We start from the raw sequence: 20747 nt of genomic DNA, 5'->3' as shown, positions 1-20747 counted from the left end.
TTTTTCTAATGGTTATTTGAAAGTTTCCAGGGCTTAGATTAAGAACCACTGGCAAGCAAGATCTCTGACAGATGGCAGTTATAAAATAGAGAGGCAATGGAATTAAACAAAATAAAAAAAAAAAGGAAATCAACTCAAATATATAAGCAATATTTTAAAAACCATAAAAGGGAGGCTCAAGATGTAGGCTGGAATGTAAGAGGCCTGGGTTTGTTTTCCAGCTCTCTAGGGTCCCCAAGGACTGCTAGGAGTAACCCAGGAAAATTAAGCTGGGAACCACCAACCAAGCATAACCCTCAAAATTTAAAAATATGTACATATATATCAAGTAGATTATGAATACTATATAAATAATATATCAATATTATATATCAATATAATAGATCAATACAAACTATTATAATTAAGTAGAATTTAAATTTTTCCCCCTTTTTGGGTCACACCAGGCTGTGCTCAGAGGTTACTCCTGGCTCTATGCTCAGAAATTGCTCCTGGCAGGCTCGGGGGACCATATCGGATGCCAGGATTGGAACAACCGTCCTTCTGCATGCAAGGCAAATGCCCTACCTCCATGCTATCTCTCCGGCCCCAATCTTCTCACCATTTTAATGCTTAGTTTAATTAAAGTCAGCTTGATCTCTTCTAGTCTAATATTATGTTATTATAATCTTATTAAATGATCAATTTTTCGATTATCCATCTATTCTCACTATAAAATGAAACCCTGGTACATTAGATCAGACAGTGCTGCTCTACCAAAATCCTCCAATAGGTTTCCATACTCAGGAGAAATGAAGGCTTTCACATTGACTATATATAGGCCCAAATCATATGGGCCCTTATAACCTTATTTAATTAATCTCTGAATTTTCTTTTTCCTGCTTTCCCTCCTCAGCCACAAGTTCCACATTGTTTGGGAAGTTAGGTGTACTGTTTCAAGGTATTTGATATCCCCTCAACCTGTAGTGACCTTCCTTCTATATTTTTGCATACCTTACTTTGTGACTTCATTGAAATGTCATCTTCTCAGTAGGCCCTTCTCATGCTATTCTATCTACCAAGACAATATTTCCCTTTTCATGTTTTTCTGCTTTGTTTCTTAACAGAGGATATTACACACTGCATTACATACATTATCGATATTATTTATTACCTATCTCATCTGGCAGAACTTAAGATCAGTAAGGGTAACTATAATTTTTGTTTACTTAAGTTTTGTATCATAACTCAGAATAGTGCCTGGATCAAGTAATTATTCAGTAAATAGTGTATATAACTGAAAATATATTTAGGTATTTGGGGTATTTTTTGGGATGTTTTGTTTTATTTCAACTTTGGGGCTACACCTTAAGGTGCTTGGGCAGTTATTTGTGGCTTTGGATTCAAGATTCACGCCTCCTGGCATCAAATGGGGATCAAATGGGATGGTGAGGTTAAGACGTGCAAAGCAAATATCCTATCTGCTGTACTATCATTCTGGCCCCTACTTTTAGGTATCTGTATCTCTACATAATTAAATGTCTAGATTTTCAAAATTTTAAAAATACAATAAGTGTTTTAAAATGTAGATTTAAACTATTTTAACTATTTTAGATTTAACTATTTAACCATTTATATTTAACTATTTAGATTTAAACTATTTTAACTATCTGTATAACTACATAATTAATTTGTCAAGGTTTTCAAATTTTTAAAAATACAGTAACTATTTTAAAATGTAGGATTTATTTTTTGAAATACAGAAAATATCATACATAATGTAAAAGGGAAAAATATGAGGAGCAGAGATATAGCATAGCTGCCAGAAAGATATTTGCCTTGCATGGGGCTTAAGTAAGTTCACCCTAACACTGCCAGGTGAGATCCTTGAACAGACAGTCAGGGGTAAGGCCTGAGCACTGCTCGGTGTAGACCAACTTTCCCCACAAAAACAAAGCAAAGCAAAACCACATACAGAAAATTTGAGCTGGAGTGATAGATAGTACAAGGGTTAAATTAAGAGTTTTGCTTTGAATGCAGCTGACCTTGGTTCGATCACTGGCCCAGCACATGGTTTCTTGAGCACCAATAGGAGTGATCTCTGAGCAAAGAGCCAGGAGTCAGCCCTAAGCACTGCAATGCATGGCCATAAAAGAAAAAAACTAAAAAAAAATAATAAGGGTAGAGGGAAAATTGTCTTTCCTCACTTTACAACCACCCTTAGGTCACAATATTTATATTTTCTTTGCTTAAACTCTTCCAAAAACTCAAATTATTTTGTTTTAATAGCAAGCAGGGTAACCTGGTAAAAACAATATTTTATGACAATTTCTCTAGCTAAACCCTAGCCAATGTTTTCCAATAAACTGGCATGACATATAAAATGCTTAGTATCACCAAAACCTCAACGTTCCTTGACATTTTTCCCAGAATTTCCAGCCAATCTTCCCTGTATTTATTATTTATTATGCTTCAGCCACAATGTTTTCTTGTTTTTCTTCTTTTTATTTTTTTTCTAACAGACTAAATTAGTTCCAGTCATAGAAATTTTCTTGCATTGGCATTATCAGTTTCCTGGAATATGTTTCTCTAGAATTTTATGTTGGTTCATTATCATCAATGTTGTAACTTCCTTGATTATGATTTAGTAAATTCACTGGCCATCTACTCCTTCTATATATTATTTGTTATGTTGCTAAGACCCTACTAAATTGTAAGCCCTTTCAGAACAGGGTTTCTGTCTAACTTGTTTTTCACTACATCATTAGTATCTTATGAAAATATCTGGTACAAATATCGAAGCTTAAAAATATATGCTAAATAAAAGCATATATCATTTGTATATAAATTTCGAAATTATTACTTAATTTCTAGATCAGGACTCTTTCAAGCACTTTTTGTGGAGGTTCTTTGGCTTTTGGGCCACACCTGGTAGCCTCAAAGGACAGTCTGCGATGCTGGGAATCAAACCAAGGTCTGTCTAGGGTTGGCTGTGTGCAAGACAAAAAGCCTTACCACTATGCTATTCAAGCACATTTTTTAAAAGAAAATTTTAACATTTTCCAATGATTTTATTCTGGTTTGTATTAATGACAGTCATTGTCAGTATCCAATCTCAGAAAAAATACTTTATTTGTGATTAAAAAGTCCTACCAGTTTAGAACCAATGTAAAGCTTTAAAACTTACCCTCTGATAGCACTGAGGCAGATTATGTTCCAACAGGGAAGGAGTTCTCTGCATTAAGATTTCAACTGACTCTTTTAAAAGAGGAATAACACTAATAAAAACAAAAAGAACAAATCTATTAAAATCACATCTGACAATCCCTCTTGAGAGACAATCATAGTATGCATTTTTACAGAATATAGTAAAGTTAATAAAAATAAATCATATAACCTAGTTATTCTAATTTTCAAAGGGTTAACAGTTTAAAGTAAAAGAATTAGATAAATGTATCAATATATGAAAGATTATACTTAAAATACTAAGTAGTATTTAAACACAGAGTCACTCAAGTTATTTATAATATGACAAATCACCAGATATTTCCAAGTTAATTTTTAAAACCTATCATGGCCAAATGGCTTTTAACATTTAGAAATTATTTACTTATATTTTTTCTGAATAGTACCTTTAATCCTTAAAGTATCATTAAGTACAAAGGTATCATTATGGTATATTAATACATGTGTTTAATATTTTTCTAATCTGATTCTATGTCAGTTGTATTTCATTACATTAAAAGAAAGGTTTAAATAAAACCACTAATCTAATGAACCAATAACTCTATGGAATAGAGTACCCAAATTTGTATATATTGATGCAGCTAGTCTTCAACTAGTATTTGGAAATCATTATTTAGGCTATTTGAAAAGTTAAATGTATACAAGAGTGTAATGAATAATGATAGTGACTATTATGAAACAGTTCTGCAAACTATCTGTACGTCAAAATCACTTGAAAGTCTTGTTTGCTTTTATTTTTGACATATTTAACTAGAATAGAACTAGAATTATTAAGGAATCCCAGCCACCCACATTTAAAACAAACAAAAACACTTTTAGAGTGGAGCAATAGCATAAAGGTTAAGAATTTGCTTTGCATACTGCCAACTCTGATTTAATCCTAGCCATGCATCCAGTCCCCATGACCAGGGATTACTCCTGAACACAGAGCCAGAAACAATCCCTAAACCCTGCTGGATATGGCCCAAAAGCAGCCCCCAAACTAATGGCAACCATCTTTTGGTGATTTAATGAGTCAGTTAAGTCAAGTAGTAAGATCTAAAGTAGGTTAAAGGAGAGGTCAGAAATAACTGAAATAAAAAAATAATAACAACAAGCAGCTGATTCTTCTCAGATGGGACCAGCCTACAAGATGAAAATCCTAGAATACTCAGATTGGGGGTGGAATGAATCCCCACACCCCCAACTACTGGACACCCAGCAGCTCCTCACATAACCCTAACCATCTTGCTAGCAGTACAAAAAAAAAAAAAAAAAGCTCCACACCTAAGTTCCAAAAGAACATAATGGTCACCAAATCACCCCAGGTATCTGGTTGGAGCTAACAACTCTGGAGCCCTCTCAGAATTTGGGCAGACTTCCTTTCTGCCAGAAGCCCACAGCAACACCCTTCACCTTCCAATAGAAACTTCCCAGCGCCACAACTGAACACAGTCAAACTGTATTTACCCAGATCTATAGATACTGGACACCTCAAAATTTCATGTAGTGTCAACCCAGTAAGATCACAGACAATCTAATAGGAAAGTCACAGAGAGATCACTAAGATTGTGAGCATAATAAAACAGAAGGCTCAAATAGCATCAACCACAGCCCAATAAATCCTCAATGGCTTTCATAACATGATGGAGAGATTTAACCATTATTACAAATGAACTCACAGATCAAAATTTTGGTAATTCCAGGTACCTTTGTGTTGTAACAAACAACATGAAGTAAATGTCTTTATGCTTACAAGGCTGGGTTGGGAAACTAGGGACATTGTTGGAGGGAAGATGGTGTTGGGAATGGTGTAGGAATATTTAGTGCCTAAAACACTATTATTATGAACAATCTAGTAAATCACAGCAATAAAAAACTTTCAAGAGAAATAACTTCAATAAAGCTTAAGCCAATTGTGTATTCTTTTAAACTGTAAAATTTCAAAATATCCAAGCCTTCCTGAATATACTTTCAGGAAACAGATATGAAAGAAATATATAACAGCTTTCAAGAAAAGTCTAGTAGGAAGAGTAAAACTAAAGTTACCATAGATGATTAGATGTGTTTCTTAAAGATATTAAGAAAAAGAAAGGGTATTCATAAAAATTCACTAAAAGAGATTAGTCTTGCTTCATTTCACTATTATATTTTTAAGGAGGCCTTGAATATGCTAGTCAATGGGTTTCCAATAACAATTGCTGATTAAGTGAATGACACAAACACAGATATTGTTTTAGAATCTGAATAGGATGATCCTACAAAGAAAAAATTTAAACTACTCTCATACTTTAAGTAGACACAGATAAACATTAGAAAAGGAGGATAACTATGAGAAACACATACAACTAATATTTAATTGAATATAGTGAAGAAATGGACACAAAATGACCAACAGTGTAGAGGGCACAAAAATAAGCTAAATAGTTCAACAGACAGATCAAATCAAATCAAGTGAAAATATTCTTTAAAAATATTTTTTGATGTTTTCCTTGCTCTTGTTGTATAATGTGATAATAGTATATATGTATGACATGCATACTTGGTTGCTGTACTTGCATACTTTTTATAGTTGTCTCAATGCTTACTAGAGATTGCACACTTGATTGGAGCACTGACACCTGAGTCGCAGTTAATGATTTAAGGGTCGAGGATAAGTAGATATCTCCTTTGATTTCTTATTATTCCCTAAAACTTTCATGCTTGGGCATGGAGACAGCCCCTCAATTTTCAGTTTATCCCATTTATTTATATTGCTGCACGGTCCCTAGCATAATCCTATATAGCTCCAAAGATTCCTCAACACCACCAGGTATGGCCCAGGTGGTCTCTGTTCATCATTGGTATGGCCCCATAGTACCATATCCTTAAGGCCCTGTAGTGCACTGTCCAGCCACACAGGCTAAAAAATCACAAGTAATGGCCCCCAGACTCCCTGAGCAATGCTAGGATGATCTCAAGTTCTAAACTACCAATGAGTTATGGCCTCAATGAATCTCAATGAGATTCAATGAGTCTCAAGCTCTAAACACTAATGAGTCATAACACCAGATAAATTAACATCTAAAACCAACCAGAGCCTGCCTGCCTACCTCCCTCTCTGCTTCCCTCCCTCCCTTCCTTCCCTTTTTCTTTCCTTTCTAGGGAGTGTTAGGAATTGAACACAGGTTGACTATATCCAAGGCCCTACCCATTATACTATCTGACCCTCTAACATTATTTCGTGATTCCAACACCTCTTCCTTATTCTAATGTACATATTTACAATAATCTCTGTAGCATTACTTGCATTATTAACACTGACTTTCAAGTATTTTATTTGCCTAAGTCAAGTGGACAGGCAGCTTCAGATTTATTTCAATAACCTTTCCTCCTTAGTGTTAGAGGTCTGTGTTATCTCCCACCTTGAGTGTGAATTATACCTAATGAGAGCAATTACTGATTACTGCTATAGAAAAAGTGATGAGACAGCACTCAAAAGGTTAGGTCAAAAAATTGACTTCCATCTCATTCCTATCATGCTCTCCTCACTCATTCCTAGATACTGTATTATAAGCTCAATTTAGGGAAACTCATCTCTTAAAGTAAGATAAGACTCTTAGTTAGCATCCCTAAAGAAATCTCAATACTGTTAATAATCACTTCAGTGATAGTTGATGTGCATTCTCTCTTCTATAGACCAAGAAGTGACAATAACACTGGCTGACAATTTAGTTGCCAGCTTGTGAAAGGCCTGAGCTACCCTGAAAGCTCCATTAGCTATGCCCAGGTTCCTGAATCAAGATAAACTATAAGATAAAAATGTAAATTAGCATTATTTCAATGACTATGTTTGTTATGCACTCAAAGATCACTACCAAACCATGATCTATCAAGCTACTTAGTAATATAAAAATCAGTAATTGACTGTAACATTCCCAATGAAATCTGTTTTCTACTACATGGCTGGAAAGAGCTAAGTACACTGAGCACATTCTTTGATCCATATTTCATTTTTAGTTTAATTCTAATTCTTTCATTATATAGCCAAGAACATCAATTTTCTCATTTTTAAAATGAGGAAGTAGATTAAATATCTAATCAACTTATTTTATCTTTATTTTTTGTTCAGCAAGAAAACAATCAACTCCCCCAAGCCAGGAGCTACTTCTGAACGCATAGCTAGAGTAACTCCTGAGCGTCACCGAGTGTGGCCCAAAAACCAAAACCAAAAAAAATCAACTGCTAGAGAATAGATTTAAAAATTCAAAATACAGTTTGCATGTACATAATTAAAAAACCAGCAACACCAAGTGAAATAATATATAGTTAGCTGACAACCTGATTCATGCCATCACTAATTAAGTATTCTAAAAATAAATTTATTAAGCAATCAATATTAATAAGAAAACATTAAGCATTATTAAACATGCTACTTGACATTCAATCTTTTAGAACCAGATGTAACATTACTTTAGAGATGTGGAAATGGAAGTCCAGAGCACCAAAGTAACTTCCTAAAGACATTATCCTAAAGATAGCAGATGGGAAAACTAGAATAGCATTATATCTTTTGACTTCAAATTCAATTTTGAAAAAGTAAAGTAACAAGTATTTTATAATTGCTAGGTTTCAAATATGTGCTAGACACTTTTGTTCAAAACTTTAGTTGTAAACATATTCTATGTGTGTTAACTTCCAAAGTTTGCTAATCCCTTTGGCACCTTTGTGAAAACAATCCACTCTTGGCAGTGCTCAGGGGATCATATGAGATGATGGATATGGAACCTGGGTCAGCAGCACCCTATACACTAAATCTTTCTAGCTAGATACATGTTTTAGTAATCAATCTACATAATTTTTAATGAAAGTAACGTTTGAAGCATTTGTTTTTAAATAACTAAGGGTTACTCATGGTTTTTCACACAGGAATTACTCCTGGACCTTATGGGATACCAGGGATTGAATCTGGGTAGGCTGTTTGCAAGGCAAGCATCCTCTCAAACTATACTATTGCTTTGTCCCTTACATAGAACTTTAATAAAATGTTCACTTTAAAAGCAGCAAGCATTTCATCAAAGCATATGGGCATGCTATTTAAATATTTTCCAACAGTAATTTAAAAATGACCATTTGAGCTGTTGAAGCTATAAGTAGGACCCAGAAATTGCTGTGGTAGTGGGAAGGTCCATGGTAAATCACATGATAGTTTGCAATTTAAAACCAAAATTAATTTTCATAATAAATGTAAAATTTATAAAAATGTAAAAGAAATATGGAGAAACTCTATTTTGCCATTTAAAATTGTGTTTAGCTCAGGAGTTTGTGTCCATGTTTTCCTGATTAACTATCGTAATGGGGAATCATAAAACAGATTTACCACGGATGTATCTAGCCATAATGAAAGGATAGGGGGGAAAAGACAAGCTCTGCAAATTCCTAACTGAGCTAAGACTTAGAGCTGCATCCAAACCCCAAAGTAAGCATTTGGAAACAATTAGAGGTCCACTTATGGTTGACTAGTTCAATTTTAACCTTAACAATGAAACATCATTTTCCTAGCACATATAATAAAAAATGGGTCATTGGTGTATGAGTTTACCAGTAAAACAGGGTAATGGTTTTATTCTCCAAAAGCTGAAGGTACTAACCAAATTTACAACTACAGAATTAAAAACAAAATAAATGTGAAAGCTTAAACACTAACAGATTAAATAACAGCAGTTAGCTATTTGCAATTGAAAATTATTCAAATCTTACTTCAGTAGCAGCTTTCAGTGAGTTCATTTCACTAAATTTTCTTTCAACAGTAAATAACATTATTCACAGTAATTATAAACAAATCCAAGATTATATGTTATAAAATAATTCAAGAACAGATGAGTGAAATCACAATAAATACATAACAACAAAAAAGCTTCAGAGAGCTAAAACTGTTACTTAGCTCTAAAAATAAACATCTATTAATAATAATTACAGCATAATTACAGATTAAGTATTTTGAACTGGCATATGAGCTAAATCTTCATGTATTTTATTAGGTTTTCTTATAATCTACAAATATAGAGAAAGCTATACTTTCAAAGTACCAATAGATTTAAAGGTCTGGCTTATGCATATTCTTGAAAACATGTAGTAAACACAAAAGCCAAAGAAAAGGATTAACATTTAAAATGTATTTTATACTTAGGCATGGTGACCTAATGGTAAGATATAAACATATAGCTTTATTTCCAGAAATGCAGTAAGGATTAATCACCTATTAATCCAGAATTTCATAAGTTAAAGGAGCAGAAGAGATAGCTCAATTAGCTGACTGCATGTCTTGCATGAATAATCTCTGAGGATCACCAGAAGGAAATCTTTTGCACCAAGTCAGGAGTAGTTCTTGAGCATCTTCATGTATATATACACCCCTAGCCTCACCTCCCCACAAAACAAAATCGCATACTGTGGTTAATCTTATTTTGAGTTGCTAACTCTATAATTTAAATCAATCTATATTTAAAAGGAAACTACACAATATTAGTTTTATAAAGACAATCTAAAAATCTTTAGGACTTTGATCCAAGAGTCATAAAAAGGTCTTTTTCCTTAAACTTCTGGAACTTAGTTATAACACCTACTGCATCTCGTCTTTAGACCAAAAGTGTCAGTAAATAATGTCAAATTATAAATAATTAGTAATGTCTTGTTTAGGCAACACTTAATAGCCTTTTAACTACTTTCACAATTTTTTCCTAACTTGATCCTAAGGAGTGACCTTAAATAACCTAAAAAATAATGTTCCATTCTGCAACCACAGCATATAAAACGAAACAGGATGCTAAGAAATAATTCAAACTTCTTTCTCTTTCTCTATGTGTCTCTGACCCACTCACACACACACTCTCTCTCATTTTACATTTAAAAAGGTCCACAAGGGAGAGAGAGAGTCAGAGAGAGAAAGAGAGAGTCAGAGAGAGAGAGAGAGAAAGAGAGAGAGAGAGAAAAGAAAAATGTCTGCTATAGAGGCAAGCAGAAGAGAGGGGAGGAGGGAAGGAAGTAAACTGGGGACATTGGTTGTGGGAAATATGTACTGGTGAAAGGATGGATGTTGGACATTGTATGGCTGAAACTCAACAATGAACAAATATTTTTCTTTTTTTTTTTAATTTTTTTTTTTTTGTTTTTTTTTTTTTGGGCCACACCCAGTGACGCTCAGGGGTTACTCCTGGCTCAGAAGTCGCTCCTGGCTTGGAGGGCCATATGGGACACCTGGGGGATCGAACCGCGGTCCGTCCTAGGCTAGCGCTGGCAAGACAGACACCTTACCTCTAGCGCCACCGCCCGGCCCCTTTTTTTTAATTTTTATTGTGACCAAAGTGCATTACAAATCTTTCACTGCATCATTTATGGTACATAGTGACAATGAATGAGGGGCATTCCCACCACCTGTCCTCCCTCCACCCTTGTTCCCAGTATGCGTCCCATATCTCCCTCCTCTACCCCCCAGAATGCTAGTGCAACTGGTCTCCACTTTACAGCTTGTTGTAGACTGAGCATCCATTCCACCATCATTGGAAATAAAAAGGATAAGAAAAAAGGGAGAAAAAAAATTGGTAACAACTACCAAAAAAAGGAAGAGAGGAAAAAAATGGAAAAAAAAAGGGGGGGGAATGCACCCGGCAAATAAAAATAAAAATAAATCACCAAATAATAACCACAAGAGTGAAAAAGAAAGAGAAAAGTGGAAGAAAAAAGAGAAGGAAAATAAAGTAAAAAAACTAACAAATCAAAACAAAACAAGAAAAAGTAGGGGTGCTGGAGTGGCAGAGTTTGGCTTTCCCACCACTTTTTTTTTCCTTTTTCTTTTTCTTTTTTTTTTTTTTTTTTGCATAGGCACAGTAAGCATTGTGGAAGAAAGAGAATTCCCGTGACCTAAGAGATTCAGGGTTTCTCCATCCTTGAAGCATACCATCATGGGATAATGAACAAATTTTTAACTATCTCATGGTGATTCAATTAAAAAATTACTGAAAAGATCCTCAAAGGAATTAAAACAAAATTGTTTTGTTTCTTTTGTCTGATACAGGCAAATTTGGGCATGTAATTAATTTCAAAGCTCTACTCCAGTATCTTATAATGACTAAGTCCTCCAAAGCTGGAGATAATGTCACAATCTTTTCATTACCCGTGCGCAACATTGAATTTAGAATATAATAAGCAATGTAACTGATATATATATGCTGAATATATAGTCTATTTCAAACACCAGTGAAAGATTATTAGAATAAAGGATAATCCATGAGTGTGTGGATGACTTTCAGCTCTTCCTAGTAATCACTTAATCATTATTACTTGATTTAGTCATTCCCTTAAAGGAATTTCTAGGAAATGAAATCAGAAGCACCTAATACTCTATTTAAGTGTAGATGAGAAAGAATACTTAAGCAGAAGTAATCAGCAGTCCCAATTCTTGGCATGCAGTTCATTAACTTAATGAAAGTTCTTGTCTTTATTCCCCTGAATAAAAAGCTAAATATTGTATCAGCAATATAGGAAAAATTTTCAGACCTATTATAAATTATAGAGCGAAAGTACAGATAAAGATGGGAAGAGAATGAAAATTCATACTAATATCCTGTCAATAGGGAAATAGGAAAAGGCAACAGAAATCAAAGCAAAAAACTCAACAGAAATAAATGTGGTTTTCAAAGAAATGGGCAAAAATTCTTTTTATTCATTTAAAATAGGGCAACATTTGTATCAAAAATATAAAGTGAGGGCCCGGAGAGATAGCACAGCGGTGTTTGCCTTGCAAGCAGCCGATCCAGGACCAAAGGTGGTTGGTTCAAATCCCAGTGTCCCATATGGTCCCCCGTGCCTGCCAGGAGCTATTTCTGAGCAGACAGTCAGGAGTAACCCCTGAGCACCGCTGGGTGTGGCCCAAAAACAAAAACAAAAACAAAAAATATAAAGTGAGCTGGAGGAACCTCCCTACCACCTTTTTTCAAATGACAGCAATACCCATACTAAGATACTAAAGCAGAAAAGAAAATCTGTTTAAAATAGTTCTTATAAATGAAGAATTTTGTTTGGAAAATCTAGATGAAAGGACAAGAAACATGTTTAAATGATCAAAATTAAATTATCATTTAGGTAATTTAGGAGATTGATTATTATCTAAGCAATTTCAGAGATCACAAGTTAAGTTCAGAACAAAAAAGGTCAAAAGAATGGAACCAAAAGTACTGATCAATTATAGTACAGCAAATCCATTAAGAATTCAAGCATTTTGTTTCTATATAATTAAGTTGAAAAGAATAGTAGGGGTCTGGAAAGAGACAGTACAGTGGGTAGGGTACTTGCCTTGCAAACAGCTAACCCAAGTTTGATCCCAAGCACCTCATATGATCTCCTGACCCATGTGTAAAGATCCCTTCACTGCCTCCCCACCCTCATAAATGTTTAGACTTTAGGCAGGAGATATAGTAAATTAGGAAAAGTACTAGTATTCCAGCACCACATAAAGCTCACCTGTGCACTACCAAGAGTGCACTGTGGTCAGGAACTGTGGTCCCTGAGTTCCGCCAGGTTGGCCCCAAAACTGAAAAAGTAAACTTTTAACTAACTTATCCAATCTATATGGTGCTTATAAATGAAATTTAGCAAAATTAGGCATAGAAAAGGCATAACTGTAATGTTTGGGTTTGTTCTGGTTTGGTTTTTGGTTTTTGTGTTGTGGGATGGGGAAGTAAAAACAGGCTTTTATTTGTAGGTTCTGAGGAAACAGAGAGAGAGGATTAAAAAAAAAAGTAATGCTACTCAAGAGAGTGTGGACTTCTCCAAAGGAGGGAAAAGAAAGAGAGATAGAAAGAGAGTGAGAGAGAGGCAGAGAGAGAGAGAGAGAGAGAGAGAGAGAGAGAGAGAGAGAGAGCACCACAGCACATATCCTAGAGTTAACATAAGACAGTAAACACTTCAAGATGAAATATGCAGGCAACATGTGTATGCAGACAACATATGCATGGCTGGCAACACACGTGCCAATTTTTTGTTTGTCTTTGGGCCACAACTGGCTGTACTTAGGGCTTACTCCTGGTTCTTTATTCAATCCTAGCAGTGCCACTTCTACAGTGCTAAAGGGATCTATGTGATGTTGGAGATTAAACACAGGTCAGCTGCAAGCAAGGCAAACACCCTACTTGCTGTACTATCATGCTGGCCTCTACCTGCAATCCATGAGAGAAAGTAGAAACAACATTCAAACAAAAATATAAAATAAAAATTCTGTGTAAATTTCCTGCCCAGCTATATTCCAGCTCCCCACTATGCTGATGAAGGCCCACTGGACTGAAGCAGTTGTAAAAAGTAAAGGCAAAAGACTATATAAACAAAACATGGTATAGGTTTTTGTCTTTCCATTTTTATTTCCTCACATGTAGAATTCAAATATTGATCTTCTAGTGTCCAAATATGCAATCACTTATTCAGGATATTACAACTTACCATATTCCCTCATAAACAAAATGCCTTGTTACTTTATAATGCTGATATGTCAATTCTGCTCCCTTTAAGCATAGATCACCTGTCATAATGATATATCTTAAATTTACACTGGGGGCCTAGGGCAGCAACTAATCAGATTTCTATATTAGCATGTTAGCCCTTATCCCATGTACCCAACCTGACATACTTGTCTTAATTCTAGTGGGAAAAACAGTTTTGCCTTTCTACTATATAGTAGTGATCTTTTTGTACCACACCAAGCTGTATTTTGTGCTTGCTATGTGCTCAGGACATACTATGTGAATCTAGAGATTGAAAGGCAATTTGACTGTAAAGCAAGTACCTTATCACATTGTCCTATTTCTCCAGTTCCCTAGCAGTGTTCTTCTTGTTGTTGTTTGTTTTGTTTTGAACTCAGTTGTGTTCAAGGGTTACTCCTGGATCTTCACTCGAAATTACTCCTGGCTGACTCAGTAGACCATATGGGATGTTGTGGGTCAACCCTGGGTCAGTCACTTGCCAAGCCAACTTCCTACCTGCTGTCCTACTCCAGCCCCTGATATTCTTGTTTTGTTGGGCACAGCCAACAGTGTTCAGGCCTTACTCTTATCTCTGCACACAGGGATCAAGCCTGATAAAGCTCATAAAACCATGTGCAGTGTAGGGATCAACCCAGGTTGGCTGTGTGCAGGGGCAAGTGCCTGTGTGTGTGTGTGTGTGTGTGTGTGTGTGTGTGCAGTAGTGATCTCTCTCTCTCTCTCTCTCTCTCTCTATATATATATATATATATATATATATATATATATATACACACACACACACACACACACACACACACACACACAAATATATAGTGGGGCCACACTGGCGGTGCTCAAGGGATTGAACTTGGGTTTGGCTGTATGCGAGGCAAATGCTATGCTATCATTCTGGTTCTTAGAGCAGTGATTTTTTTTATATGGAACACTTCACGAATTTGCGTGTCATCCTTGCACAGGGGCAATAAACAAATGATATTAGTAAGTCCTTTCACATCAGTAATTAAATGTAATTGGATTAAAATAGCAATTAGATGATAGACTGCTACATTTGTTTTTAAAATGAAAAGAAACCCAGTGGTATTGTTTCTCTAAGACAATCATTTTAGATTTAAGGATCTCGTAGAATAAAAGTGTGAAAAAGATATGCAATGCTACCAGGAAGGAAGCTAAAGCAAAAAAAAAAATTCCTATTTGTATATCAGACAAAATATGTTTAAATCTGGAACTATTGCAAGACAAAGGAGAGCATTACAAAGTCAACACACAAAAGACAGTAGCGTTTCTATATACAAATCACGAAGTCGAGGAGAGAGAGATTAAAAATACAATTCCATTTAAAATAGTATCAAAAAATATCAGGTACCTAGGAATCAACCTTACAAGGGAAGTGAAAGACCTATACCAGGAAAACTTCAAAACACTTCAGAAAGAAATTGAAGAAGATCTAAAGAAATGGAAGAACATCCCATGCTCATGGATAGGTAGAATTAACATAGTCAAAATGACTATCCTACCCAAACTTCTATATAGATTTAATGCAATCCCTATCCAAATCCAGACACCATTCTTTAAAGAAATAGAACAATCAATCACAAAATTCATCTGGAACCACAAAAGACCCAGGATAGCCAAACAAATACTGAAAAACAAGAAGCTGGGTGGCATCTCCTTACCTAACTTGAAACTATACTATAAAGCCATAGTAATCAAAACAGCATGGTACTGGAACAGAGACAGGACCTCAGACCAGTGGGTCAGAACAGAATTCCCTGACATAAACCCCCAGATATACAGCCAACTAATATTCGATAAAAGAGGCAAGAACCTGAAATGGAACAAAGAAAGTCTATTCAACAAATGGTGTTGGTACAACTGGAAAACCACATGTACAAAAGTGAAGATCAACCCATACCTCACCCCTTATACAAAAGTCAACTCAAAATGGATCAAAGACCTTGAAATCAGACCCGAATCTATAAAGTTTATTGAGAATAAAATAGGCAGAACACTCGAAGACCTATATATCAAAAAGGTCTTCGAGAATGGAGCACCATTGGCAAGAACTTTAGCAACAAACATAAACAAATGGGACTACATCAAACTAAAAAGCTTCTGCATGGCGAAAGAAACCCTACTTAATGCAAGAAGACAGTTAACAGAATGGGAAAAAATCTTTTCACTCGACATATCAGATAAAGGGCTGATATCTAGAACATACAAAGCACTCAGAAAGCTGAGCCCCCCAAAACCGAATAAAGCCATAAAAAAATGGGGAGATGAAATGAATAGACACTTCTCTGAGGAAGACAAAAGGATGGCCTACAAACACATGAAAACATGTTCACCTTCACTCATCATCAGAGAGATCCAAATCAAGACAACAATGAGATACCACCTGACACCAGTGAGGATGGCTCACATTAAAAATAATGGGAACAATCTCTGTTGGCGGGGATGCGGTATGAAAGGAACTCTCATACACTGCTGGTGGGAATGCCCCCTTGTCCAACACCTATGGAGAACAGTCTGGAGAGTACTCAAAGAACTCAGAATTGAGCTGCCATTTGACCCAGCAATTGCTCTCCTAGGTATATACCCCCAAGTGGGAAGGACATTCATTCCAAAATATATGTGCACCCCACTATTTATTGCAGCACTCAGTGTAATAGCCAAGTCTTGGAACCAACCTCGATGTCCAACAACAGATGAATGGATCATTAAGATGTGGTATATATACACAATGGAATATTACACGGCAGTCAGAAATGATACAATCACAGACTTTGCAGCAACATGGATGGACCTAGATCATATTATATTAAACAAAGTAAGTCAGAAGACAAAAGAGAAACACAGAATGGTAGCACTATTCTGAAGCACCCAGAACACACATCTTATACACAACTGATACTCAACAATCAAATAACACGGTTTAACAGGGTAGAAACTCTAAACACTGCAATAGTCAACATATACTCAGAAGCAGTCCCCAAAGTACTTGAAAAAGGAACAACGCAAACTCTTGACTACACATTATTCCACAAAGAAAGCAGCAACACCAAAAACTGCACCGTAGAGAGAATAGGTATGTAATCAACCTTCCACGACAAAGGCCCACAACAATCATTTAGAGAAAGTATTCAGGAACACAGGTAAAGAACACCACGGAAAATCACTGTCTGCAATGGAATCATCCCATAACACTACATTTTATTGTCTTTATCTTATAATATTTAAAATAAAAAAAAAAATGACAAAAAATCAATTAAACAGGAAGCTACATTTTTTTTGTGTGGTTTTTGGGTACACCCGGCAGTGCTCAGGGGTTATTCCTGGCTCCAGGCTCAGAAATTGCTCCTGGCAGGCACGGGGGGACCATATGGGGCGCCGGGATTCAAACCGATGACCTCCTGCATGAAAGGCAAATGCCTTACCTCCATGCTATCTCTCCGGCCCGGAAGCTACATTTTTGAGTGAGTACTTATGCTCCTACCATTAAAACACCAAAATAAATGAAGCAAACATTGACAGAAAAAAAGAGATAGCTATAATAGTAACATGAAGAGACTTTTTGTTATGCAGAGAACGATCAGGCAGAGAAAATATTTAAAACTTGTATAAAATCTCAAGGAACCATATATTGCCAAAATAATCTTAGAAAACAGAATTGAAATCCTCACTTCCTAGTTTCAGAATGTATTTCAAAGCTTTGGTAATTGATATAATGTGGTCCTGGCACACACACAAACCCACACAAATATATATATATATATATATATATATATATATACACCTATGTGTAGGTATAGATATATATGTTAATGAAACAACAGAGTTCAAAAGTAAAGCCTTTTATATATAACCAAATGTTTTATGAAAGCGATACCAAAACTTCATAATGAAGAGAGGTACTTTTTTCCAAAAATGGTTTTTAGTCAGAGAAAAGATAGCATGTCAGGTAAGGCACTTGCTTTGCATGTGAATGACCAGGGTACTCAGTGGTTACTACTGTTTTTTGCTAGGGATGAGGGTGGTGACTGCCAGAAGTACTGGGATCCATGTGATGCTGGAGAAATAGAATCTGGCCCTCTGCTGCAAAAGAATGGGTTCCAGTCTTTGAGCTCTCCTGCTCCTTAGTAGCATTTTTACGGGAGCCAAGAAATGGAACAGTAGCCAAGAAGGAACCAAGATGGCTGTCAGTGGATGTGTAGCATGTATACTATGGAACATTATAAACACCAAAGTTTGCCAGATTACTTTTGACAATGTTATCCTTCAAGCAAACAGTTCCCTTAAAAAGACTGGGGCATGGGATCAGAGCTATAGCACAGCAAGTAGGGCCTTTGCCTTGTTTGATCCTTGTTATCCCATCTGATCCTATGAGCCTGCCAGGAGTGATTTCTGAGTGTAGAACTAGGAGTAACCTTTGAGCACCTCTGAGTGTGTCCTCAAAACAAAAACAAACAAGTATATAATATTTATATATATGTTGTGTGTATGTGTGCATACATATTTTCTCATACCTTCAGAGAGTAACACTGAGAGTTCCAGAGATGTTTCTCAGGGGTTGAGAACCTGTCTTACAGTTTGAGGCTGCAGAATCCATACTGTCCCCAGCACTGCTTCACATCACCAAATAGGATTTTGGCAGCATCTGTGTATGCCTGGCCCCTCCAAGTGTGTAATTTTTTAATGTGTGGAATATGACTGAAATGTAATACATGATGATATGTAGCAAATTGTGTCACTCAATGACCTTTTTATAAATAAACTACATCTTTTCTTATAACTTCAGAAAACAACATAGGAAACCCCCCTCCCCACAGTGATAAGACTCAATGGTAGAGAGTCTTGGAATTCAGTTGAATTCAACTGCTCATGTTTAAGGATTTCTACAATCCCATTGGAAATTGCTTGCACAAACCCATTTATAAATTGCAGTGTTTAATGTATAAGTTAGTCTATCAAAAGTATGCAGATATAGAAAATAATAGTCTGCATTGAGTCTAAACTTTTCATGGACATCTTGGAATGGATGCTCTACGCATAGAAGGGTTTCTCTATTCTGTTTTCAAAGACTGATTTTGAAATTTATATTTTTATTTTTGTTTTGGGGCCACACCTCTGAAGTGATCAGGGTTTACTCCTGCTCTCCTTTGTCTTGCAATAGCTTTAGTTTTTTTTATTTTTTTGGTTTTTTGGTTTTTGGGCCACACCTGGTGGCACTCAGGGTTACTCCTGGTTGTCTGCTCAGAAATAGCTCCTGGCAGGCACGGGGGACCATATGGGACGCCAGGATTTGAACCAACCACCTTAGGTCCTGGGTCGGTTGCTTGCAAGGCAAACGCGGCTGTGCTATCTCTCCGGTCCCAATAGCTTTAGTTTTAAAGCATATTTTGTCTGATATACAAATAGAAATTCTTTTTTGCTTTAGCTTCCTTCCTGGTGACATTGCATGTCTTTTAAACACTTTTAGTCTATGTGATCCTTAAATCTAAAATGATTGTCTTAAGAGAAACAATACCACTGGGTTTCTTTTCATTTTAAAAACAAATGTAGCAGTCTATCATCTAATTGCTATTTAATCTGTTTACATTTAATTACTGGTGTAAAAGGACTTACTAATATCATTTTGTTCACTGCTTGATCAGTCTAGTAGCTATTTTGTGTGTCTCTTTCCTCTCCTGCTGTCTTGCTGTTTCATAAATATTTCAGTGGTAACATTTTTATTACCTTTTCATTTCTCTCTATTTTTGCTAACAATAATTTCTTTTTTGTTGTTTTTGTTTTGGGGTCACAATGGCAGCGTGCAGTAGTTACTCCTGGCTCTATGCTCAGAAATTGCTCCTGGCAGGCACAGGGGACTATATGGGATGCCGGAATTCGAACCACTGTCCTTCTGCATGCAAGGCAAATGCTCTACCTCCATGCTATCTCTCCGGCCCCATGCTAACAATATTTTCAATGTGGTTATTACATGCAACACGTTTCATTAATTTCCTGCTTTCAAGATTCTCGCTTTATATAAAAATTCAAGTTGTGTTTCTGTACAAAACTCTTTTGATCTATTTTGCTTTATCTTAAATTAAGAGTTCTATGAGTTTCTTAAGTTTGTATGTCCATTTTTCTTCTTAGACTTGGGAAAATTTTGGTCACTATTTTAAGACAGGTTATCTTCTTCCTTTCTTTTTCTCTTTCTTTCCTTGCTTCCTTCCTTCTTTTTATTTCTCTTCTTGCTTTCTTTCTTTTTCTTTCTTTTTTTCTTGGACTCCCATTAACCTGCCTGAACCCTACCCCATCAGATTCTCATTTTTTTCATATGTTTTGATTTAATACTCAGTCATAATTTTGAAGTTTTATCCTCAACTTAAGATGTAAAACTTTATTTTAGGCTTAAATTTTGTTGTTGTTTTATGAGCCCATCCAGTAGTGCTCAGGCCTTCCTCCTGGCTCTATGCTCAGGGATTACTACTGGCTCCTGGTGGTGCTTAGGGGATCATGTTCAGTGCACGAATTAGCCCAGGATCATCTATATACAAGGCATGTGCTTAACTATACTATCTTTCTAGCTGCAAACACGTAAAGTTTTAAGCCTTAAATAAATTAATTTTATTAATTAATGCTATTATTATTAATATTATTAATTAATGCTAATTAATTAGCTTTTCTGACTAATAAAATAAGGGCATTAAAGAGAATGCTTGTTTAGTTCCTGATTTTGATCTGAATGACTTTTTTTGTAATTCCATAAAGAAAATAGTGGCTTCAATTCAAATATTTGCCTGGGCAAGTTGGCTAGTAAGTCTCTGCAGTAAAATTTCCACTTCAATCATTGTACTATTCAGTTCGAGAATTTCTACTTGGCTACTCTTCATAGTTATAGTATCTCTCGCTAATTTTATTTTTTGTTTTGTTTTGTTTTGTTTGGGGAGGGTCATACCAAGTGATGCTCAGGGGCTACTCTTGGCTATGCGTTCAGAAATCACTCCTAGCTTGGAGGACCATATGGGACGCTGGGGATCAAACCCAGCT

At 35.8% G+C, this 20747-nt stretch overlaps 1 protein-coding gene across 1 annotated transcript in view; it reads right to left on the bottom strand.

Annotated features, from left to right (window-relative positions):
• The window catches only part of SLC30A7 (solute carrier family 30 member 7), an 86190-nt gene that overhangs the window by 14416 nt on the left and 51027 nt on the right, over positions 1-20747 (bottom strand). Inside the window, exon 9 of the mRNA XM_049765757.1 lies at positions 3167-3257. Coding sequence (XP_049621714.1) covers positions 3167-3257 — 91 coding nt within the window. The remainder of the gene's footprint in view (positions 1-3166; positions 3258-20747) is intronic.

Source organism: Suncus etruscus, chromosome 19, assembly GCF_024139225.1.
Source record: "Suncus etruscus isolate mSunEtr1 chromosome 19, mSunEtr1.pri.cur, whole genome shotgun sequence".
Taxonomy (NCBI): Eukaryota; Metazoa; Chordata; class Mammalia; order Eulipotyphla; family Soricidae; genus Suncus; species Suncus etruscus.
Note: the sequence above shows the minus strand (reverse complement) of the source record. Positions and strands in the feature narration are given on the sequence as shown.